We start from the raw sequence: 25,573 nt of genomic DNA on the forward strand, positions 1-25,573 counted from the left end.
TTTTGAGTTCTCATTTAATAGCTTAAATTTTTTGGGTTGAATTGGTTTTTTAATATGGTATCAGAGCCTTATGACCAAACAGTTACGAGTTCAAATCTTATTATCCTTATTTATTTGATAAAAATTAAACACAAAATAGTAAGAGTTTATACAAGTTTTTCAAATAATAGCTTAAATTTTTGGATTGAATTGGTTGTTTGACATTCATTACACTTTATTTATTATTGATTTTTAAAAAAAATAATAAAAATCAAATATTAAAATAAAAACCAGCATATGGTATTAATTAAATAATTTTTATTTGAGAAAGTAATGTTCTTAAGTACTGCTTACAATAAATTATAAACAAAAAAGAAAAACATAGATTGATTAGAAGCATTGAACAACTATTAACAAGTGTTCTAAAAGCAGTCGTTAGTCGAATCCTTTTTGTTTATTGATCAAAGGCAAAACCTAGTTTTATGGTATTTTTTTCTAGGATTGGAAGTCATTTGAATGCTTTTCGGAAAACCCATTTGCTATGCCATTTCCAAAACTCAACGCTTGGAAACTCCATTTGTCTTGCATTTCATTTCTACGACCAATGACTCATTCCATCTCTTCTTCTGTTTTAATAAAAGATCGCGTGCAAATTTTAAATTATACCCATCTCAGTTTAATATGCTTTTCTCGTAGTATAAGTTAGGCGAGAGGATTTCCTAACGTTTGAGAATCCATTATCACATTCACATTCTAATATATAGACGTGTTTTGCACTAGTTTATTCAAACACAATTTCTGAGAAGCTATCTACAGTGCATTATACATGGAAGACCTTAAGATACAGATGATTTGCTGGTTAGTAAGCGAAGTTTCCTTGACCACGAGGAGCGGTGCAATGCTTCTTCAGAGATTATATAAAAATGGCAGAGCAGCACTGTTCCAAATTCTACTTTGCTTCGGTATGGGAACCACAGCTTTAAGCACTTCTTCATTTTAAAGGAGGTTCCAAATGTTTGTTGAATGGAGTCAAGGTCTCAGTGAAGTAAACTGCGATCTTGCCTAGGATCTGATTTGCTCTCGTACAAATCAATTATGGGAGCTGCTTTCAAGATTCATATGAACTGCTGCTTTCCATGAGCACTTTCTTTACGGGTTACAGCAATAAAATTCAAAATTTGACACCCCCTTTTGTTGACAATTTCCCCTCAAATAACTAGCCTTTGCTTTCGGTGAAAAGGGGAGGAATAAAATTCATTCAAATGGGTATAAACTTATGCCTAGTAGCTAGTTATCTAATCAAAGAGGATACCAACACTTTAGGATCTTATATATATGCAGGTTTATTTTCATTAAAATGTGTAAACAATCGACACTTTAGGATCTTATATGCAGGTTTATTTTCATTAAAATGTGTATACAATCACGTATAAACAATATGCATTGTAATTTGAAAAGAAATCCTTACATTTTGACTGCCTTTGGAAAGTATTTGGCAAGAAAAATGACACCATTAAAGATAACTCCACTAATCAGATTTTGAGTTTGTTTCTTAATAATTACGAGTTTGAATTCTTTCAAGAACATTAAAAACTTACATGATTGTTAATTTCATGGCCCATAAAATTAGTCAAGATACATGTAAGTTAGCTCGAATACCCACGTTAATAAAAAAATATATCTTATATACATATCTAGCTAAAAGATTACTTTAACAGGACACCAAATTTGTTTTTTTAGCAACCTCATACCACACAATATAGGTCCATGTAAGATTATTATTGATTCAAATCATATTAAATTAAATAAATAAAATATCTATTTGGATAGAAATTAAATTCAATCTGTTCATAACCCGGATTTGAACAAGTTATCTAAAATAAATCTATTTTAATCTAGGATCAATTTGTTGCGCAAAACCAAGTTTTATAATATATTAATCAATATGTGATGTGAATGAAAATTGCTTCACATAAAAAAGAATTACTATCATCCTTTCTAAGATAATGTCTTTGACATGTCTTGCCATGCCAATCGATAAAGGAGGGGCTTCATTGTCAATTTGTCACACTTAGAAATCACCATTACCATAAAACTGTTCCACTGTCAGTGTCTTTGGTAAAGAATAACATAAGACGAAGCTTATCTATTACCATAAAACTAATCACAATTTTACTACAGTTACTTTTACTCCCTGCTGCCCAAAAACTCCAAAACTGGCTGGTAACAATCCAACGGACAATAGGAAACCACCGCGGAATTTTGAATGGCTGAGATGAGTCCAAGACTAAGATTTTAAGACGAGATGACGACTCTTTCAAAGGGGATAGAGAAGGCCCAGTTTAGTTTAGCCAAAAATGCACTGTTTTACGGAATCTACCTCTAAATCTGCCCGTACAAATATCTGACTGCTGCCCTAACTCCCACTCTCATACCGACACGGTCAGCTCCCGGGCAGCTCCAAACTCCAATACTATTTCTTCTCTCTCTATAAAAAAAAATAATACGATTTGTACAACAACACTTCTCTCTCTCTCTCTCTCTAGACTTATTAAAGATACGAACCTTTGTTTCCCAATGACTATCCAGCAAAGCTGAGTTAGGGAAGAGAGAGAGAGAGAGAGCCACCTCTCGTCGGAGAAGGTGGTGGTGCAGCGCCTCTCCGGTGAGCGGAGGGTGAAGTGCGCGCCGTTTTACACATAGAAAGTGAGCCAGTCTTTGCAATATTTTTATTTTATCTATATATCATGGGCCAGGGACTGAGTTGTGCAGCGAGTCAAGATCATAGGTTCTTCTCTGCTGTGCATTTCGGTGACTTGGACACTGTAAATGCTATGCTTGAGAGAGACCCATCTCTGCTTTATCAAACTACTTATGATCGCCAGTATCCGCTTCATATTGCTGCTGCCAATGGCCAGATCGAGGTCCCTTTTCTTGCTTTTCTTCTTAAGCGTTGATTTTCGTGTTTTTCTGTACTGGTTAATAACTACTCTTTTGGGTTGTTGATTTTGGGGTCTAAACTTCTTACCCTTTCTTTTTGGCGTGAGATTCTTTCTGTTTTGGTGAATGCTGATGGAAAATGGATTTTTTCATCTGTTGCAGATTTTATCAATGCTTCTGGAGCGATCTGTGGATCCTGATATGGTGAATCGTCAGAAGCAGGTAATATCATTGTAATCTTCTTTGAATGTGAATTCTCTCTTGGTTTGATCTTGTGGTATAGCTCTTTTTACTTCTTGTGATTTTGATTTGTTGATTGTGAATGGTAATAGACTCCGCTTATGTTGGCTGCAATGCATGGCAAAATCTCATGTGTGAAGAAGCTCGTCGAAGCAGGAGCAAATGTATGTCGTAGTTCAAGACGTCATATTATTCTTATTTTTATTTTAGAGGTTAACTTGTTCTTATTTTAATTGTGAATTAGAATACTGATGACGTTAGTTGTTTTATTTTTTTCAGATGTTGAAGTTTGATTCACTTAATGGAAGAACTTGCTTGCACTTTGCTGCTTACTATGGCCATTCTGATTGCCTTCAAGCTATTCTTTCTGCTGTTCAATCCAGCCCTGTTGCTGTTTCTTGGTAACCATATCTTTCATTCTGAAGATTGGCTTCGTTTTCCTTTTCATTCTTCTTCTTCTTGATGATTTTGACTTTTAGTTTTTATGGTAATAACTTGTGTGGGAATTGTAATCTAGGGGATATACGCGGTTTGTCAATATTAGAGACGGTAGAGGAGCAACACCATTGCATTTAGCAGCCCGTCAAAGGCGGCCTGAATGTGTACATATCTTGTTAGACAATGGTGCTCTTGTTTGTTCTTCAACAGGCGGATATGGGTATAGTGATATTTCATCTAACTTATTTATTTACCTTTGATATGATTTCTTGTTTTAATTTTTGTTGATGTATTGCTACTACAGCTCCCCGGGGACCACTCCTCTTCATTTGGCTGCCAGAGGAGGATCTCTTGATTGTATTCGTGAATTGCTGGCATGGGGTGCAGATCGTATGCAAAGAGATGCATCTGGGTATTATTTGATTTCATCTTTCATTAATTTAGCACCTTTAACACCTTCTTTATGCAATGATATTGGCTAACAAAGCATATAGTTTCCTTGTTCTTTTATGTATTCTGGAAAATGTTTTGCAAGTAAAATAGGCAGAAAGCATTGGGTTCCGTAATGTTATAACAGTAGTTGCTTTATAGCTTGAATGTTTTCTTATTTACATGGTCATCCAAATGCAGGAGAATACCTTATGTAGTTGCTTTGAAGTACAGAAATGGAACATGTGCAGCTCTTCTCAATCCTTCGTCAGCAGAGCCTCTTGTCTGGCCGTCACCGTTGAAGTTCATCAGTGAGCTGAATCAAGAGGCAAAAGCTCTGCTAGAGTGTGCCTTGATGGAGGCCAACAGGGAGAGGGAAAAGAACATCTTGAAGGGAACGGGGTACTCTCTTCCATCTCCATCACATTCTGATGATGGGACAGATGACAATATATCTGAGGTGATTTTCCATGCTTATCTGTAAGGGATCATTTAAAAAAAAAAAAAATCAACGGGAAACAAATGTAAACAAATGGGAGGCCAGAGTTACGAATTTGTTGAGAGCTGGAAAACTTTACGCAGAAAATGGATGAGCTTGGCGAGTGTTTCAAAACTAAAACTAGTTTTAAAAGCTTTTTACTTCAAAAGTCTCAAGTTTTCATGTGAACTCGTGTTTTAGTTTCTGAACCATTGAAGACCCACGAATAACTTTTACTTCTTCAACATTTGATAATCAGTGATGTGCTCAAAACTGAATAATAGAAGTGACAGCTTCTGCCATAGATCATGATATACAATTGATGTTTAAGCATAGATATCAATAGGATCCTCGTAGTTGATTCTTCAGCTGAAATTGGAGTTTCAGATTCTTAAGCAAATATTAGATGAAAGCTAAACACGTCTTGCTGCGCTTAAAACTTGGCTCTTGTTTCCTGTTTTACCTGGCGAATTCCTTTTATTTTTTTTATTATTAGTATCGTCATTATATTTTGCAAATTTCTTTCTTAGGGCCAATGCTGGCTGAGCTACTTTGAAGCGGGTAGCAGACAGTTTGACGTTATGGGACTAATTAGTCTATTTTGTAAATATACAATGCAGGCAAGCGATACAGAGTTGTGCTGCATATGCTTTGAGCAGGTTTGTACAATTGAAGTCGAAGACTGTGGCCATCAGATGTGTGCACAATGCACACTGGCCCTCTGCTGCCATAACAAACCCAACCCTACAACCGCATGCCTTACCCCTCCAGTTTGCCCATTCTGTCGTAGCACCATTGCCCGCCTAGTGGTTGCTAAGATGAAGGATTGCAATGATGCTGATCAGGACATTGGGGACGTTGGTTCCCCAAAGCTGAGAAAGTCCAGGAGGTCACTGAACTTCAGTGAGGGAAGCAGCAGCTTCAAGGGCTTATCAGCAACATTTGGAAAAATGGGTGGCCGTGGCTCAGGAAGGATTGCTGCAGAAAATGAGTGGGTGGATAAGCCTTGATGATACTTGATAGCGTTTGATTATCAAATATTCTCCATTCGGCAATCAAGGATTCCTTGAGTTCCAAAGCGAGGGCAAAAATATGAAGGACACGATGTCGGTGCTGGACCCAATTGGGTTTCTATATAGATAGATAGATAGCCGGCTCAAGTAGCCATGTAGATGTGAAAAATAAGAAAGCTTGGATTGGTAAGTTTGGAAATATGGTCGCGCTGCTGCGGTTCATCTTGTTGTAATCTTTGGGGGCGTTTGGCGGCGAAAAAGCCGATTGCCTAAGATTAAATTTTTTTTTTTTGAAAATTATATGTCTCCAGTGTTTTTAGATTATTAAATTTAATATGCAAATATTAAAAATAAAATTTAAAAAATAATAAAATATTATTTTAATATATTTTCAAATAAAAAATATTTTTAAATAAAATATATCTGAAGTTATGATAGATATCCGAAATGGTAAAAGAGTGATTTTTTTCATCTTGGAAAGTAACAGCTGAATCACTGCTGCTACCTCAGACTACATGATATATTACGATTTATAATAATAAGAAGTTGAAGGAAGTCAGGGTGGTAGGGCCAAAGGGCAGGGGCCCAATGAACATGATCTGAGACGATTATAGACACGTGGATGGGCCATTGAGCGTCACAGGCACACCTAACTTGAATTAGGAGGCCTATAATTGGCTGGCCTCTGTTCAGTTATCGTTTTTAATTAGTATACTCTACTTCATTTTACATAATGACTTCTCAGATAAGTACGCTACAAGCTCTTCCTCTCGTGGAAGCATTTATTTTCAGGTGACGATAATCCGATGGCCTGCCCAACATATCCCCTTCCCTGACGTCAACACGGTATTGACTTTCTCCGCCTGGGTCCGAAGACTCTTGGGTTGCCTGAAGTGGTAAACGCCGTAAGAGGCGTTTTGTTTCTACTCGTTTTGCTCACAACTCTCACATTAACATGTATGATCTGTCTCCGAGTAATTTCTGAGTGGATAAGGCCGATCTGCAAGGAGAAAGCATGCCTCATTTATTTGAATGCAGAAATAGAGAGAATAATAATATTATCTTGAATTTTATTTAATAGTTTAAGTTATTAAGTTGAGATGATTCTTTGATATGGTATCAGAGTTTTGATGACCAAACGGTTATGAGTTCGAATCAGAATCATCTCTATTTATTTGATAAAAAATTAAGCATAAGGTAATGTGAGTGTGCAAGTTTCAAGTCCAAAAGACTTTCACTTGAGGGAGTGTGTTAAAGAATAATATAAATCATATATTGAGATCTCACTTAACAGTTTAAATTATTGGATTAAATTGATTTTTTGACGAGTAAATATTAGGTTATTTTCTATTATTCTCACCCAACACGCAATTTAATCGTTGGTTCTTTATACGTGTAGTGGCATTTATATTTATATATGACAGGGTTTTCTTCTTTAAACAAAGGATTTGCTATAAAGCAGTCAAGAATATCCACCAACACGTCTTTTCGCTAACAAATATTAGATTATGAGTCTATGACCTTAGAGAGAGATGGGGCATTTTTCAGGGCCCTATTTGACTAATAAAAATAAATAAAGAGTAAATATTATAGACCTGAATTTCCGATCAAGCTAGCTCGAGGATATAATATTCACATGGATATGGGAACGTGTTATTTCCGGACAATAAAAAATAATTAGCCGTCAATTACTGGTGGAATTCACATCGAGCAGAAATATCAGCGGTTAGAAAAGTCGCTGGCAGGCAGCCATCAAGAATTGAAAAAATTGGGATATTCCAACACAAATGGAGAATTAAGCATAGAGTTCCGTTCCGGTGAAATAACATGTTTTTTTTATATCACGGTTCTTAACTATAATATTTTATTAAATTTTGCAATTTTTTAACTGCATCAAAATCTTAATTGACGGTGGTTGACAGCTGTGATATTATTAATTAAATTCAAGATTAATTAATAGATTGATTTATAATGGTTAGTTAAATTGATCGATCAATTTTTAAAATAAAAAAAAAATTATAAAATTATCAAAATCAAGATCTCATAATGATTATTTTTTATATCTAAAAATTCGATGGTTGGAGTAGCGATTCAATGATAACATTTAAGCGTGATCTAACAATCGGATCAAAAGTTATAGTCTTTTTGAATCATCATTTTGTCTAGCATGACCAGACCTGCCTAGACTTGTTCCATTAATTAATAAATGCATCTGTTAGGTCATCCGTATAATCTGTTTAAAGCAAATCCTCATCTAGATATGACAGACTTACACCCGATTGCATATAATCACTTATTATCATAAGCTTGACTACATCATCGACACTCATAAGATATATTTGAAAAAAAATTATAAAATTATAATTTTTATATGAAACAGTCAATTGATTCATACAACTAGATCAACTAGCAGATCAGTTAAGCAAAGAGATTATCAATGAAACAACATATTAAATTGTCACTCTTTAAAAGTACGATATATTTAAATGTCATGCTTTAAAAATATAACAAAGTAAAAATATATTATTTTGTTAAATTATTTTCAAATAATATTATTCTGCTAATACTTTTAACCAACAATGCTAATTTTAAAAAAAAAATCCTCAAGAATTATACCAAGTAATCGTCATTTTCCAAATATTTCAAAAAATAAAAAAAATATTTTGTACCGTCATAGAAAGAAAGCATGGCGTATTCTTCAGCAGGCTGCAGGCATTCAAGCCGTGAAACATATATATATATATATATATATATATATATATATATATATATATATATATATATATATATATATAATGCCTGATTTTGATTTCCAACATAAAAATTTAAGTGCTTTTTGACCATGATTTGGATTCTTGATTCAATTCTTTTGGGTCAACAATGGAATATTATACCCTTAGAATTAGTTATTGATTGATTTCTTTAAGAAAAAGTAGCTAGCCAAACTTTTGTTTTATCTTCTAATTATTTAACTTCTATATATATATATATATATATATATATATATATATATATTTGTTCTTGAATTTAAAAAAAAAGAAATATTATTCAGCATTAAAAAAATATTTGCACGGGCATAATAAACATGCTCGAAAAACTATGAAAAGATCAACGAATTTCCCTCCACTCCAGGATCAACTTGTTCATTTTGTAAAAACAAATTATTTTTAAGTTTAGGTTAAGATATATTTATAATTTTTTATAGATTAAATGTAATTTCTTTTTCATGTTCGTATTTATCTTCTTTTTTTAAAAGTAAACTGATAAAATAACTATAAGTACTTATTTCTGAAATAATATAAAATTTATAGCTAGTATTATTTACGGGAAGAAATCATTAAATCAAGCTAAATTACAATGGAATTAACCTTGACCAAAACAAAAAAGGAAAACCCTCTGCACTAGGATTTGACTAGAAGAGATCGAGTGCAGAGGCATGATTCATGAAATAGATTCCTTTTTCTCCTGATACCAATAAAAATTATTCACTCTTAGTTTTCTACACAGGACTTGAAAAATTCAATCATCAATAGAAGACAACAGGATTTTTTTGTGAGGAGAAGGTGATTCAAAGAGAGGGTTGTCCACACATGCATGAAAATAGAACTGGTACTCCATAACCACTACAGTGCTCCAATTCTTCATTTCCGCTCCTTTCAGCTCCGGCACCGCAGCTTTGATTTAGTGTAGGAGGAGCAACATGGCCATTAACAAATAGAGAGTTGGGTTCTGTAACAGGCTGAGCAAGTTCAAGCTCGTCATGAGTTCCATGAATAAAAGGGCCGTGATTCCTTCTAAATTCATCAGCTGCTCTTCTCTCCACAGCAAGAAAATGGCCGAGAGACGGAGTATTATTCACAATTCTGGCATCAGTGGTGTCTCTTGAACATAAAGAGAAAATCCATGTTTTGGATTTGCAACTCTTCTTCTCCTCTACTACTTCAACTTTCCTTGTCCTTGTTGATTTTCTTGAGAGCTCTAGTATGTTAGAAACACCTATAAGGCTCCCCAGCGTAATGCTCTTGTCATGGAAGAAAGACCCTGTAGACTGAAATCATTCATATAGATGATCAGCCATAATGATTCTAAATTGACAAGACATTCAGTTTTTCTATTTACAAAGCCAAGTCAAAAGATTAAAAAATCTCAAACCAAGCAGTTGCTTCTACAGAAGAGGCTCATTAAAGACAGTAAAGCTAGGCAGCTGGGTTCTGGTTCAGCCGAAGAAAGTGTACAAGATGAATCCAGTCTTTTCTTTAGAGTTTCTTGTTAGTTATAGATTTTCTATATTTAAATCATATTTTCTGCACTTCATTTCTCCTATCAACAAAAATTTCAAGCTTTGATCCAAAACTATAAGTAGATAGGATCTGAGATTGATGGCGATATGTGAAAAATATGTTACACAAGGACCACAGAATTCAATCTGCAGACATCAATTTGTGCCCTGTTCTGTAATATCACGAGGAATGGCTGGTATAGCAATTATGAAGTGCTGGTGCATTGAACTGACAACTGATTATGAACGGCACCTAATTGCTTAAGTAACAGCACTCTGAAAAGTACATAAAAGGCGCTTTGAGAGTGAATTAACAAAAAAGATTGATAAACAAGCTCGAAAACAATCATGCTTTACTATATGAGGAAAGGAGATTCTCGATGTTGCGTTAATACTCGTTTCAAAGAAAATGTCAAGGGAAGCACTGCTAGTCTTCATTCAAATTAATGTACATTGTTCATTGGGCACACCCTCTATATTCCAAAATGGGGAAGACAAAATCAGGAACCAAAAAAAATCTCTCGTTAAATCCCATAATTATTAAGCAAATTCAGGTATGTGAACGAAACAAACTGAAAAGAAACAAAAACAAGTTACATTATAGTTGAAAAGACTACTGAAAAAACGCAATAAAGTGGACGTTCACTGTAAAATCTTGTCATTTTACTGACCTCGGTGTCTAGATCTGACGAAGAATCTGTTGAAGAAGTTGGAGAACCAGTGATTAAAGTGTTAAATGATCTTGATCCAGAGAAATCACCATTTCTAGCTATCCCAACTCTTGCATTCAGGGGCTGCAAACCCAGAGGCCAACCTTCTTCCTGCAATCAAATCAGTCAGCAGTATTATTCGAAACCCTGCAACCTCAAAATAATGCACATAAAAAGACAAGGAAGATAATTGTACTTTCATCAGATACAAGAACAACGAGACAAAGAAATGGTAGACCCTCTACTCTGGCAAATGATAGGAAAAGAACACACACCCACATTCGAAAACTCAGAGAAACATAAAAATCTAAGTGACAATCCATGAGGAATTATCCAAGAAGTGAACAAGAAGACAAAGATATACCTGCCGAGCCATATCTGCCAAGAGACTACTTCTTGTGATAATTGTATGGTTGTGGTGATTGAACTATATGTAAAAGGAAGTCACTGTAGGGAGTTCATTCGGGCACTATTTTAGAAGAAAGAAGGGTCATTTCCTTTGTGTTTTCTACTCTCCAAGACAAGACAGGTGGGTGTGATAGATTCTGAGAAGACGAGAAAGTGAGGTCCAAAGCAGGAGCCCTTCACTAGTGCAATAGCCATTGATTACATGTGGGATAGTAAAAACAAGCAGAAGAGGGTCAAAAGGAAAAATGACTTATCATTTGCATTCAATCTTTTCTTCGCTTTACTAAAATTTTGTTGACTAGAAACTCAAAAGAGGGAACAATATCATATTGTACCAATAGAAAATTTTAAAGTGAACCCAACATTTGGCTGGTGTCCATGGCAAGATCAGGAACTGTGCTCGAGAAAACTATAGAACTACCCTATATTGGAAGCTGTCAAATCCAGTAAAGGGTCCACGGAGAATTTTCTTTCTTCCATGGAATGCCGGTATTCCGTCCCTATTTTTTAAATGTAATACTAATTAATTATAAAACTTTTTCTTTAAAATATTTTAAGTCTGTTTATGATTTATTCTTTCAATTAGTTTTTTTTTTTTTACAATTCAATTGTTGTTTTCTCGAAGTATTTTATTTCTAGTCATTTTTTTTAATTTCACCTACTGTAAGCAAAATCAAAACAATATTTAAAAAAAAACATTTTGCATTTTTTTTTAAATACTAGTCAATTCTGATTAACATATTTTTTATTTCCAAAGCCAAAACAATTTATTCATAAAATTATAAAAAAAATAGAAACTAAATATCGTTTTTATCTTTCATCCTTCTTATACACTTAAAAATAGTCAACATACACACGGGGCTTGTAGCTCAGTGGCCTTGGCAGGCTTTGCCCTGCCTGAGTGCCCTGGTTCGAGCTCTCGTGTGTACCCAGCACATAGAGGGTCTAGCTGCTGTGGTCCATCGTGGACTTGTTCCGCCCCCCCTCCCGGGTTCGACCCTCTATGTGCACGCCTGTCACCCCCGCGGTGCCTTACCTGCTCCTGGGCTTGCAGGATGTCCAGTGGGCCGTGGGGAATAGTCGTGGTGCGCGTAAGCTGGCCCGGACACCCCACGTGAATCAAAAAAAAAAAAAAAATAGTCAACATAAAAAATGATGATATGATATTGATGTTGGGCTTTCTGAAATACATATACACGGTGAAAAAAATAAATCTAAAATTTTTTGGGAGTTTTAAGATCTTATTAGATAAATCTAGAGTTATTTAAGGTTTATACAAAGATCATTACTTGAAAATTATATGTTTTTTTCGGCTTTGAATCATTGTTTCAAAGTTGGGTTATCACAAATCAAAAGTCATCCAAGTATCTAGTCTCTAACAGTAATCCACACAAATTACCAGTGAAAAATCTCCTAAACACTTTTTGAAAAGAGAAATTGTTATGCATTTGAGTACCAGCTCTTTTCTTTTATGTTTTTCAAGTGTTTTGTGTACGGTAAAAAAAAAAAAAGCATGACATTCTATTTATAAGCAAACTAAAAACCTTATAAATGAGAAAATATCAATTTGACAATGAATAATAACATATATATTATTTCAGGATAATTTTATAAATTTATTCAATCAAGTCCTTACTTGATTTTTCTAGTTTTAAAATTGTAATTCCATGTATAAATTACATTCCAGTCTCCAATTTTTAAAACTTATTTGCAATTAAGTCACATTTGATTAATCATTTTATTTTAATTTCTAACCAATAATTCTTATTAAAATCCCCATTAACATCCTAAAATATTTTAGAATCTATTAAATAAAACTTTTTGGCTTATAAACTCTCTTCATTTAGAAAACTATTTTTCTAAAATAGTTTTAATTAAATCCTAATCCTATTAGGTTATTACAAAACTCAAAAACTTTAAATTAAACATAATGTGGTTATAATGCATTTATTTATTTATTTTTCCTGCAACTGCAGTGAGGAGAAAGAATGAGATTTTATATATTTGAACAAGTAAAATAAAATAATTTAGTCCTTTTAAATTAAAAAAATACTTAAAAGTGTGTAATTAGACTTTTTAATATGTCACTGTGGTATGCATGCAAGGTTTTTAGTTTTTGTATAAGTATAAAAATATAAAATACTACGTGTACCTGTTTTGTCCTGTTTACTCTAGCGGGAAAACATTTTTTTTTTACCAACTGTATTGGTAAAAGTTTTTTATAATTGTTGTTTTATTTTTTGCAAAAAGAGAAATAGATAATTACTTTTTCGAAACTGTTGTCAGTGGCCCATAGATATCACCCAGAATTCAGGGCAGCCCACTAGGCTACAACCTTAACACAACTTGATCTTAACTCGTCCACAAGGGAAGAAGAGGAGCCTCCTGTGAGAACTGCCCCAACACCGTGAGTGGGCTTATTGGAGTGAGAATTTCCAAAGCCAGCCCAACAATCAGCCCACTAGTAATTGCAAGTGGCTTAGCCCAATTATGATGGGCCAGAGTTGGTCTGTATGGTTGAAAACTTCAAATAATCGTCATCCTAATATGTAACAATAAATAATAGACTTAATGCTACACCTTGGATTAAGAAAAATTAAGAAGATGGAGTTTGTTATTTAAAAGTGTTTTTTTTCCTTGCATTTAATTGAAGAAATAGAAGTGGGTATAATATGAATCGTGTTTTTTTTTTTTTTTTTAAAAAGAAAAGCTTCTACGTTTTGAAACACAATATTGCCAAAAATTTCCATTTTTAATTTATCGTATAAATCACAAATATTATTTAATTACTTTTTTTCTTTTAAAAGTTAAATAATTGTTTTCATGATAAAATCATTATAATTTGAAATCTTCTTTCTCTTCATTCCCTTAAATCTTAAATTTTGTTTTCCTCAGTCATTAACTCATTCCTGACTAGTCGTTTCTTTCATTTCTTTTTTTAGGAAATGTGATAATATATTTGGTATAATGAAATTAAAAATCTATTAAAACGGTGATTCATTATCACCTTTTGTCTGGTTGCAATTTTTTTATTTTCATATTCCATGAAGTTTTATTTTAATCTTTGTAATGTTTGAGAATTTTATTTTAATCCTATATCTTATCTTTATTTATAATTTGGTTCTTATTTGAATCATGATTTATCACTTTTAGGATATCTGATTTTAACACCTCATCAATTAGAAATATACTGAACTTTGTAGACATGTTCCCGCAAAAGCAATAATCAATCTCTATGTGTTTAGTTTGAGGTTTAAAGACTGGATTAGATAAGCTGTATCGACATTATCACACCATATGAACACAGGTTGTTGAAGATCTTGACCCAATTCTTTTTCAAAGTGATCTTAACCAAATCAACTCAGCTGTTGCCTTTGTCTATGATCAAGAAATAAGGGTCTTTCCCAAGTAAATGGCAAAGCCACCTGTAGAACTGCTATATATCTTTTTGCGTGTCTGCCCGATCTGCATCAGCAAAGGCCTGCAACTGATTGGCAGCTGAAGGTGTAACCAGTAGTCCATGATCAATGGTGTCACGAATGTATCGCAACACTTTCTTGCAAGCTTTTTAATGTAAATCGGCAGGCGAGCCGGATGAAATGGCAGAGCTTGTTGATTCAGCAAGCAAGATCAGGTCTGTTTAAACAAGCATGATAGAAAGAATCAACCATTATGGACCGTGCATGGGGTCACCTATTAGATAGTCATAGGGGTCTTGACTGATTTCGAAGCATCCATGTATATGTGCTCGTCACAAGATTAGGGGAGGTATTTCTTCTGAGAAAGAAGAAATCCATTATTGTGTGCAATAATCTCGATTCCTAATATGTGATGCAGATTCCTTAAATTACTCTGAAGAGAGCTTGCGAATAATCCAATAAAGTAGGGTTAAGCTATACGTACCCAGTTAAGAAAATTAAGCTAAAGGTTCGGAGAAACTACTGTTCATCCATACCTACTGTCCACCGTAATTATATTGGATTCCAACAGTAATTCATAGTTTATTGTTTTTTTTTTGTTATTTCTTTTCAAAATTATTTTTATCTATTTTATTTATTAATATCAGAGTGATTAAAAATTAAATTTTATAATTTATTTATTTTTATTTTGTTTTCTTATATGGTTAAAGTGGTTTACGAGTTTGTTAGGATAATCCAAGTTGCCCTGGTTTACGGGTTTGTCAAGGTGTCTTTTTTTCTTGTTCTTTTTAATTGAAATTAACTTTCTTGTCATTTATTTTTTTCTCATATAATTAAAAAATAGTTTTGAAAAAAAAACATGTTATTAAACTTTATAAAGTCCATAGATTTGTTCACAGGTTTGGCTAGTTGATATGGTTTGTGGGTCTGACAAGTTTAACTTTTTTTTCGATTTAATCTATAAATATTATGTTAATTGGAAATTCAATTTCATAATTGGTTTCAATTCGTTTTTTATAAAGTTATCTCGGTCTAAAAAAATATCTTGGTAATGGGTTGGTATTTAATTTTGCGATCGTATATTTTTATTATCATATAGTTAAATAAAAAATAGCCTAAAAAACAAATTATAATCCTAGAGGAGTTCATAACCCGGTTCACGGGTGACATGCTAGCCTAGGTTACATGATTTATAGGCTTGATGGGTTTACTTACCGACCAGATATTTTTTTTTGTTTTTGGTCTTTTATTTTTTTAATTTTTAATTTTTTCCTTCAATATTTGATTGGCTAGGAAATAAATTGTATGATTTATTTTTGTTTGTTTTCTATTGGGTTATCACAGTTTCAAATAAATATTTATTTTAGAGTTGGTGTTTAATTTTACGAGTATCTATTTTTATTATATAATTAAAAAAAGTTTATAAAAAAAGTTATTAAACCTAATATAATCCATGACTTGGGTCGCAAGGAGACCAGGGTTGATTTAATTTGTTGTTGTCTTGATATTTTTTTTAAAAATTATTATCTTGAATTTTTTTTTAAGTTAAGCCATATTTTTACCGGTTATTCATCAGGTCTCTTTTGAATTCATAAAATTAATTAATTTAAATCAGATTAGCTCCTACATATATAGTTTAATTAAAATTTTAAGTTAAATAAAAAATTAAAATATTAAAATTAACACGATTTGATAACACTATAAAAAAAACACTCTTCATGTATTTAATATTATTTTTAATATATTTAAAAAGTTAATCTGATCGCAGCATAACACAAAGCTAATAGAGTATCACCATCTATGTATACAAGTAGATAAATAACGTCATGACTCATGACATCATTGAAAATAAATAAAGAAGAATAAGTATGTCAACCTTGAAAGCCAATACTGAGCAAGAAATTACATAGTCTATGTTTGGTAACGAGGTTGTGTTTGTGTTTTGTTTAAAATGCAAAGATAATCTGTTTGATAAAAAAAAAAAAACACAGTTACTGTATATGGATTCTACATGTTTTTGCGTCTGAAACACAGGAAAAGGAAAAGCAGTAAAATGCTGCTTCTTGCTTACTGTGCATGCTAATTGCACTTTCACTGAACAGTGCAATTAGCATGAACAGTGTACATTGATACATTGTTCACTTAAAAAACAATGAACAGTGCAATTCACTTGCACTGTTCACTTAATTAACAATGCAATTCACGTGAACAATTTTTTTTTTTTCAGTGTGTTAATTTTTTCAACAGTTTTTTTTATTAAAAAAACTAGTTTAGAGTGAATTAAATTCACTCGCACTGTGATGTGAACAATATTTTTTTCCCGAAAAACTAGTATAGAGTGAATTAAATTCACTCGCATTGTAATATCAATTTTATACCTGATAATATTTTATCTAATTTTATTACACGCTCAAAAAATTATGTAGTTCTTATCGGATGAATTTTGTACCTAATGGAATTATAAATAGTTTAATGGAATAATAAAAAATATTTTATATAAAGTATTATTTATTTCATGATGTAATAGGAGTAATTAATTCTACAATATTTAAATTTAAAACCATCAATATTAATATATATATATTTTTAAATTATTTATAACCTCAATTTCAAAATCATTCTTAACCAAACACATTAAACTATTTTTTCTTCAACCTCAATTTCAATCACAGTTTTAACCAAACACCTATTTTTTCAAATCAACCTCAACTAAAAGTACTTTTATAAAACAACTTTTTTCAAATCACAATCACAACAGCTATCGCAATACCAAACACACTCTTAAGTCCATGAAACCACGCCCTTAGTGCTTGTTTCAACTTATAAATAGACTTGTTAAGCTTGAAAATATAATTTGGACAGTGCTAACCAATGAAGCCCTGGAATTGCCTCATATAGGCATATTAAAAGGTATATTATGATTTCAGGGCCACTAAAAACTTATATGATTATTAATTTAAGTACTTGTGAGATTAGTCGAGATGCATATAAGTTGATCCGGATACCCACGTTAATAATAATAAAAAGCTATGACGTATCATAAATTTCAAAATTACTGAAGATTTATACGATTGTTAATTTTAGAGAGCTTGTAAGTTTAGTCAAGTTGTGTGCAAGCTAACTTAAACACTCACGTTAATAAAAAAAAAATTAAATTATAGATATAAAAGAATTAATTATTAATAAAAAATGGTATTTAAAATACAACATTTTATAAAAATTTCTTTCATGTTTACGAACAATTTTGAGAATGGTTGTAAAATTAGTTTAGATGGAACCATCTTAAGGATCATAATAGTTTAATTTTATCATCAGACAAAAATAACCTAATAATCTACTTGTTTTATAAAAAAAATTAAAAAATTATTTATTTAAAATTATTGTTTTATGTTTTTAAAAGCAACCAAATATTCCTGCGGATTCAGATGTTTTCTGTCACACGAGGGAATATCCCACTTGGGTTAGCTTCGCACTGCTGTCATGCATCCAATACGGAGGATATTTGTTCCCCCCGGGAGAGTCAACGCATAAAACTTTCACTCAGAAACAGAGTCAACGCAATTATATCCATGCTCCAGAGAAATTTAGAGATCCATTCGTTTTCCCGTTAGATTAAGTCCTGCATAAAAAATCCATCTTCTTCTTTATCTTTATTTTTTAAACAGGAACAACCCATATTCAAGAAACAGCATTTACTATTAACATCCTGATGGGTTTGTTCAAAAATAAAATAAAATTACTTGAGGGGACCAGTAAATTAGTAGAATCCTATGAGTAAGTCTATCATAATCCAGACGAGTAATCCATCATAAGCTATAATTTGGTATCAATCTTTTTTGCACATAACAAGCTGCAGATTCAGAATCTGCGTGCAGAAAGAAGGGCCAAAAAAGAAGAAACGTGAACCTGCCTTAATTGTAAAGAAAGAAATGACATGAATCTGTGATATATATAGCACTATTGATAATATTAGCATCCTGGATATGATTTTGCTTGTCATGAAGATTATGGCAAATGAAAGAAAATTAAGAAAAATGTAAATTTAACTTCACATAATTATAAGTAGCTAGCTAGCACCTTTATTTGGTGTCGTTGCCTTGCCTAACTTTCTTAATCTTGCCACCAAGATTTGCAGCAAGAGCTGGGGGAAACAAAGTTTCAACCTCGTTGGACAGATCAAGTAAGACTCTCCGTCGAGGCGATTTTCGTTTGGTTGATGGAAGTGATTTAGGTTTTCTAGGTGCAGGCGGACATTGAAAAATGACAGGGATTTTGCAATCCGAAGAAGTTGGAGTCTTCGAACCATCACCATGATCACTATCTTCAATTTGGAAAGCTCCTAAAGATGGGAATTTTATCTTCAAAGTAGGTACCGAGATCTCGCATTTATCTTCTTGCTTTCCTTCTTCTTCAACTTCTTTTTCCTGATGAAGCTCTTGAGGTACAGTTTCACCGTCATCTCCAAGTTCTAACGTGGGTCTCACAAGGAAATTGAATTCCTTAGGATTCGGATCTTTCTCAGAGAAAAAAATCTGAGAGTTAGGCAACCCCGTTAACGAAAATGGTTTCGATTCCGAGAACATGGCAGAAAAACCTCTCTTGATCAAATTAATAAAGCAAACAAAGGACAAAACCCAGTCGAAATCTAAAGCTAGATCTTGAGAATATATACTAGCTAGGGTACTCAGGAAGATAGTGATCTAACTAGTAGGGAAAAGGGAAAGATAAAACAAAAACAAGCAAGCAAATACTGAAAATAGCTTTAGATTGCTAAGAGTAGGCTGGAGCCATGGAAGGAGAAATGCTTGGTATTATAGAATACAGTGGTGGTGGCTGAGAATCAAATCATAAAAATGGCCACCTTTTCGGTTTCTTTAGTGAATGTTTCTTAGCTTGTTTGGGTTTCTAGCTATAGAAATGTTCTTGAAGGGAGGGAGAGAACGTAGGAAACTTAGAAAAACACTTCGGCGAAGGATCCAATGCAACATTTATTGAGCACTGACATAAACTCACTCTTCTTTATCAACAAGAAAAAGAAAATAATAATAATTAAAAAAAAAAGTCCCTCGCTTACTCGCTTTGAGAATGAGGTTCACTCTTTATTGGGTCAGCCATTAACTAACTATTATAACCCCTGTGGCTTAAGCATCGCAATCGCTTTTTCTCTGATTTCTACGAATTTTGATGCACGTGGTTTGCTACAGCAAAAAACCCATCTCGTGCTAACCGCTATTTTATGTGACTCTTCTCGCAATCCTCCTCTCGTTTCTCGCCATATTTTATGACTATATATATAACTTCTCGTCTCGTAGTCGATGTTTTTTTTTGTTTTTGTCATGGCAGCCTCCAATTTATGCCCTGTTTTGCATGTTTTTCAAAAAAATTAAAAATTTAAAAATCAATTTCTTTGTAAGCGTACTGTTGCGACACTTGGCAACTTAATATTTTGCTTTCTTTGTTTTTACTATTTGTTTTATTTTATCTTTTTTATAAGGTTGTGCAGTAGGAGGAGCGTATGAGATGCCGTTACTTTCGAGGGAGGAGGAAAAGAACTACGAACCGTTATATTTTAAATCTTAATTTTATAAAAGTTAAAATAATTTATTTATAAAAATATACTTTTCATTTATTTTTCATATAAATATCTTTCTCAATACAATAGTTTTAACAAATCAGATATTTTTAAGAAAAACTACGATTAAAAATATTTTTTAAAATATTTTTTTTTAAAATCTCAACAATAAAAGCTACTATAATATTAAACAAACACCACTAAAGAAGACAACTTTTTCCTCTAGAATTAAACTCTTTCATTGTAATTATAATTGTCAACTCAATTTGAAGATTGATTCAAATAAAAATATAATTATTGAGTTAATTATTTTTATTAAAATAATATTATTTTGTTATTTAAAAAAATCTTAAGATTTGGATCAGTTTGTCTGGGTCATTAAAAAATTTAACAGGTTAAGTAGATTTTATTAGATTAATATATCATCTAGTTTAATTAAAAACCTAACTTAGATTAAGTTTTTAATCTTATATTTCTTGAATTAATCTATCAAATTAAATTGAGTTTAATAATTATAATTACAAAAATAGTTGTTAATTACACCGGTATGGAAGTTTCATCAAATATTTATATTCACTTTATTTTGTCCATATTTTCACCTCATGTGTAAAACTATTAGAAAAAAAATAAAAAAAACTAGTTATTGCATTTTTTTTTTAATTACATGAAAAGCCTTTTTTCTTTTCTTTTTAATTTCACCAGCTAAGCAAGAATTCTGGGTGCTTATATTGTCTCATAAATTGGGTGCGAAACGACAAATTGTCCGGTGGTTGATGGGGTCCGAGTTAAGCATGTTGGATCTGATCTTTTGGTGAAGCAACAGAGCCACCTGTGAAGAAAATTCTTTGACAACATTGATAAAAACTCTTGATTGCCTTTTAAATTTGATATCTGTACAATATTGATAAATCAAAGATACACTAAGAGGCCTTTTTCTTCCGCAAAATATTCTGTCCAAAAATATGTTTTGAATTCCAAGTAAATTTTATGTCCGAGGCATGTGTTCTGTTTAAAAATTACAAGGCATTTAAACAAAGGAACAATATCGTTAGAAAATAACGAATTAAATTATTACGGATGAAGTATGATAAGAAATTATTTAAAAATATAATGCTAAATAAAAAAAATAACGGTGAATTTTGATATGCCATTATTTTAATGTCAAATTACTTAGATTTTGTCGGACTCAATAGTTTTATCTTTTATTTTTCATATTTATATCAAAAAAAATTAATTACATTGAATGTGAGAGCGGATTTACTTCGGCCAAAGTCCCTTTGACTAATTATTTATTGATAATGTTCAAAAAAATCCAAGTATTTTGAGGATAAGATTTATGTCTTGAATAATTAATTAACCTTTTAATTCTGATAATCTGATTCATTCTCCTCAACCAAGATGGTCAAGTGCTAATACTTGTAAAAGGTTCCCTTTGGTGAATTTAAGGACTCTCTGATGCTTGAGTAAGTATATTTTTTAGAGAAAAACTATGATATTTTAGAGATAAACTCTAAAAATTAATATGCAATAGAGAATAGAGATTGAGAACCTAGTGTTTGAAAGATTCATAGTGCATTTATAGCCCATAAGTCTTGTCTCTTTATGGAGAGGATGAGCTAATGTGTAATTTTACTCTGATAGTTTTATGAGGGAAAATATCAGACATATGCATTAATAAGGGATAAATATCCCTTAAATAAAAATTAAAGTTGATGGAAATATGAAGGGCTCTTAAAAGACTTGTATACAATATCTTTTACACAACATTAATGTCGATGGAAATATGAAGGGCTCTTAAAAGACTTGTATACAATATCTCTTAAAATATGGTACCCTTAAAAGAATTTTATACGCCTAAGGGTGTGTAGGGAGAGTAAGATACAAAATATAGCTGAGCCCATGAACGCTAAGCTTTTCCCCAAGGTTGAGCCTATTAGTACTGGGCTTTTTTCTTAAGTTAAGCCAATTAGAGTTGAGCCCGGGCATGTTGTCTGAGACAGTAGATTTTTTTGGTTTTTAGAGAGTTTTTTAAGCCTATTAAATTTGAGTTTAGTAGTATCCCTCCAAGTCTTTGTGATATTTTATGTGTAAATACTTTGTAAAATTTCTCAGAATAAGAAGTTTGTTGAATCTTCTCCGTATGAGAAGAGAGATGAAAACCCCGACTAATATAACAAAGAGCTCGTGTGTGTAGGGGCATATACCATGGTTGAAGAAGAATTTATAAGCATGTAAAGGGAAACCATAGAGGAACTTATACTGGAAATAAATTTCTAACAAGTGAAAAAACTTATGGAGAAGGATCTTGTATTTAGAAAAAATTTTAAAAGGTGAAAGGGACGAATCCATGTCGACTCCCATACTTAAATTTTTTTTCTAAGAGATGAAATGAGACTCAAGGAAGGTCGGTCTATACTTAGAAAATTTTCTAAGAGACCAAGGGGAACCCGATAAGAGTGCCTTATACTTAGAAAAATTTCTAAAACGCCGAGGGAAACCCAATAAGGGTGAGCCTTATACTTAAAAAAATTAAATAAAAGATTGAGGCGAACTATATCGACGCTTATACTTAGATAAATTTCTAAGAGGAGACAGTGAAGACGAACTCATGTCCACTACTATACTTAGAAAATTTTTTAAAAGGTTGAAGGAAACCTATGTTGATGCCTATACTTGGAAAGAATTTTAAGGGGCGGAGAGGATAGACTCATGTTTACACCTATACTTAGAAAAATTTCTAAAATGTCAAGGGGAACGCTAGGAGGATGAGCCTTATACTTGGAAAATATTTTAAGAGGCTGAGGGAAACCTATGTCAATGTCCATACTTAGAAAAACTTTTAAGGGTTGAAGGGGAATGAATCCTTTAATGGTCGTAGATGGAGGCTCGTGGCCTTTAATAAATGGTGTAGGGCTTGGAAGTCCATACTAAAGAGAGATCACACTATAGGGGAAGCTTATAGCATTCTTAGTGAAGGTGTGGGGCTTAAAAGCTTGCCATTGGAGAAAGATCTTGCTAAAAAGTGAGAGGCATATGACCTCCCTGGTAATGGTGTGAGGGCTTGAGAGCCCTCCACTAGAGAGTGGTTTCATTGGATTGAGATATATATATATATATATATATGACATTTCTAGCATTGTTATAGGGGGTAAGAGCCCCTTATTTAAGAGTTATTGCATTTTTTTGCCCTATGACCTCCCTAGCCATAACATGGCCATGAGACCCCCTACTAGAGAGATGTCATGCCTGAGAGTGGGATATTCGAGATCATCTCTGGAGATAACATAAGGTTTGGGAACCTATTTGAATAGTTATGTTAGTTCTCTAAGTTCTAATTAGCCTTGATGATATATATTTGGCCATAGGATGGAAGTCTTATTGCTTTGTTGAGATTGGTCATCTCAAACTATCATGAAGGGTGAAGCTATCATACTAGAGAGAACCCCTTCCAAGAAGAATGTGTAATCGTACTAGATATAACCCCTTCAAATGAAATTGTGCAGTCATATTAGAAAGAACCTCTTTCAAGGAAATCGTGCAGGAGTTCAAAAACCACCACTAAAGATTTGTAGATAAAAATGTATGTTAGAGAAACAATTATTATAATTTAAAAATAAAACAATCATTATAATTTAAAAATAAACTTATTTTTTTATTAAGGATAATATATCATAATGTGATTTGTTGAGCTCTAGGAAGCCTTATGACCCGTCCTTTTAGAGAGTGATGTTATTGCAATAGAGAGACCCCTGGTCAATCCATCTTAAGGGTAGGGCTATCACGAGTGCCAAGACTTGTTGAGATGACAAAGCTTATTTTTGCTTCAACAGCTAACACAGTCTAGGTGAGGGATTGCACTTAGTTGATGAGCTGTTGAAAGTCCGAAAGGGCAGAAGTGCTCGTAGTAACATGTAGATCCATCAAGCGTTCTAGCCTAGATGTGTCATGGTTGTGTGCCATAAAATAACTTAGAAATGTAATTAGAAAGAAACTAATGATTTTTTGATCAATTTCCACAGACGGCACCAATTGATGATATCCAAAAAAACTCAAATAGTTTAGAGGCAAGAATTATGTCTTGGATAATTAGTTCATCTCATAATTCTAACAATCTGATCTATTCTTCCTAACTAAGGTGGCTAGGGGTTGGTACCTACAAAAGGTTCCCTTTAGTGATTTTGAGGACTTTCTAATGTTTAAATGAGTATATTTTTAGAGAAAAAACTATAATATTTTAGAGAAAGACTCTAAAAATTAACATGCAGTAGAGAATGAAGATTGAGATTCTGGTGTTTAAATGATTCATGGTATATTTATAACCTATGAGTCTTGTCCCTTTATAGAGAGGAATGACTAAAGTGTAATTTTCCCCTGATAATTTTAACAAGAGAAAATATCATTGACATGTATTAATAATGGATAAATATCTCTTACACAAACATTAATGTTAATGAAATTATGATGGGCTTTTAGATGATTTTATACAATATCTCTTACACGGATAAAGTTTGCTACAATTTAAGGCCTTAGAAAATATCAAGATATTAAATAACAAAATAAATTAATATCGGTGAAGTTCACCTCTATATTATTTAAAAATATAATACTAAATAAAACAACTAACAGTGAATTTTGATTTGCAATTATTTTAATGTTATATTACTTAAATTTTGTCAAACTCAATAGTTTTATCTTTTATATATATATATATATATATATATTAAATGTGGAGTGGAGTTACTTGGGCCAAAGTCCTTTGATTAATTTTTTAATAAGGGTGTTATTTTATTTTTATTTTTTCTTTTTTACATTCCCAATTAAATGTCTAATTCAAAAGTCAAACTATAATAAATACTCCACTTTACTTTTTATCCTTTATCATACTCTAAATTTACTAAAACAAATCGAGATAAAAATGAAAAAAAAACATAAATAAGGATAGAAATAAAAATTAATTATTGGTAAAAGAAAATTAATATATCTTAGTAATTTCTTTTAAAAATTGGGTGTTTTTCTTCAAGAAATTAATCGATGAATAAAGAAATAGCAATTTTCGAGTAAAACACTAAATTGTACCGCTCCAAAATAACATAGTATTAAAGGACCTCCTACTTCACCTAAACTTTAATTCTCTTCAAGAATATGAAACTCAAATATCTAATAAGAAAATTTGAGTAGAAATAAAATCATTTTAACATCATTCACTTAATTTCAATATTTTAAAAAGCTTTGAATAATATAAATGAATTAGATTGGAGATTTTTATAGATTTATTTACGAATCACGCTGAAAGAAAAGTGACTTGCTTTGAAATAATTTTTCTTAAAAAAAGGGGGTAAATTGGATAAATGATATACTTTCACCGACTCAAGTCAAATAAATTCTCTAACTTTAAAATCTATTTTAAATAAAAACAATAATTAATAAGTCAAACCAACTCAATTCAATCTATCTGAATATTTAAAATCAATCATGACATAAAATTGATTCCAAATAAGCTCCTAGGATTCCTTCATGCCGTTATAGATAGCAAGATTTGGTAAGTTTATTGTAATTTTAAATGTTTTTTTTGTTAAAAAAAATGAAATCTAAGATCATAAAAAGACCAATGAGAGCATGATTGTGATTGTTACAATTAAAATTATTTTTTATTTTAAAAATATATTAA

General features: G+C 32.1%; 3 protein-coding genes across 4 annotated transcripts; 1 reads left to right on the forward strand and 2 right to left on the reverse strand.

The window, feature by feature from the left end:
• Positions 1–2,490: 2,490 nt before the first annotated feature.
• Positions 2,491–5,814, forward strand: LOC7485710 (putative E3 ubiquitin-protein ligase XBAT31). Its single transcript, XM_002299842.3, has 8 exons — positions 2,491–2,903; positions 3,082–3,141; positions 3,252–3,323; positions 3,439–3,560; positions 3,677–3,817; positions 3,902–4,009; positions 4,228–4,486; positions 5,125–5,814. The coding sequence occupies exons 1-8, from the start codon at positions 2,727–2,729 to the stop codon at positions 5,512–5,514; spliced, it is 1,329 nt and encodes a 442-aa protein (XP_002299878.1). The 5' UTR covers positions 2,491–2,726; the 3' UTR covers positions 5,515–5,814.
• A 2,997-nt stretch (positions 5,815–8,811) lies between these two features.
• On the reverse strand, positions 8,812–11,270 carry LOC7485709 (uncharacterized protein At3g17950). 2 transcript variants are annotated; one of them, XM_002298325.4, is made up of 3 exons: positions 10,871–11,270; positions 10,468–10,617; positions 8,812–9,565 (listed from the first exon to the last, which is right to left on the reverse strand). In XM_002298325.4, the coding sequence occupies exons 1-3, from the start codon at positions 10,880–10,882 to the stop codon at positions 9,086–9,088; spliced, it is 642 nt and encodes a 213-aa protein (XP_002298361.4). In that variant the 5' UTR covers positions 10,883–11,270; the 3' UTR covers positions 8,812–9,085. The 2 variants fall into 2 exon arrangements, with proteins under 2 accessions (XP_002298361.4, XP_024464345.2); XM_024608577.2 differs by lacking the exon at positions 10,871–11,270 and adding an exon at positions 10,703–10,834.
• Positions 11,271–18,223: 6,953 nt separating this feature from the next.
• LOC7465117 (cyclin-dependent protein kinase inhibitor SMR3) lies at positions 18,224–19,414 on the reverse strand. Its single transcript, XM_024581464.2, has one exon. It carries the CDS (start codon positions 18,914–18,916, stop codon positions 18,413–18,415), a length of 504 nt encoding a protein of 167 aa, XP_024437232.2. The 5' UTR covers positions 18,917–19,414; the 3' UTR covers positions 18,224–18,412.
• Between the last annotated feature and the right edge of the window lie 6,159 nt (positions 19,415–25,573).

Source organism: Populus trichocarpa, chromosome 1, assembly GCF_000002775.5.
Source record: "Populus trichocarpa isolate Nisqually-1 chromosome 1, P.trichocarpa_v4.1, whole genome shotgun sequence".
NCBI lineage: Eukaryota > Viridiplantae > Streptophyta > Magnoliopsida > Malpighiales > Salicaceae > Populus > Populus trichocarpa.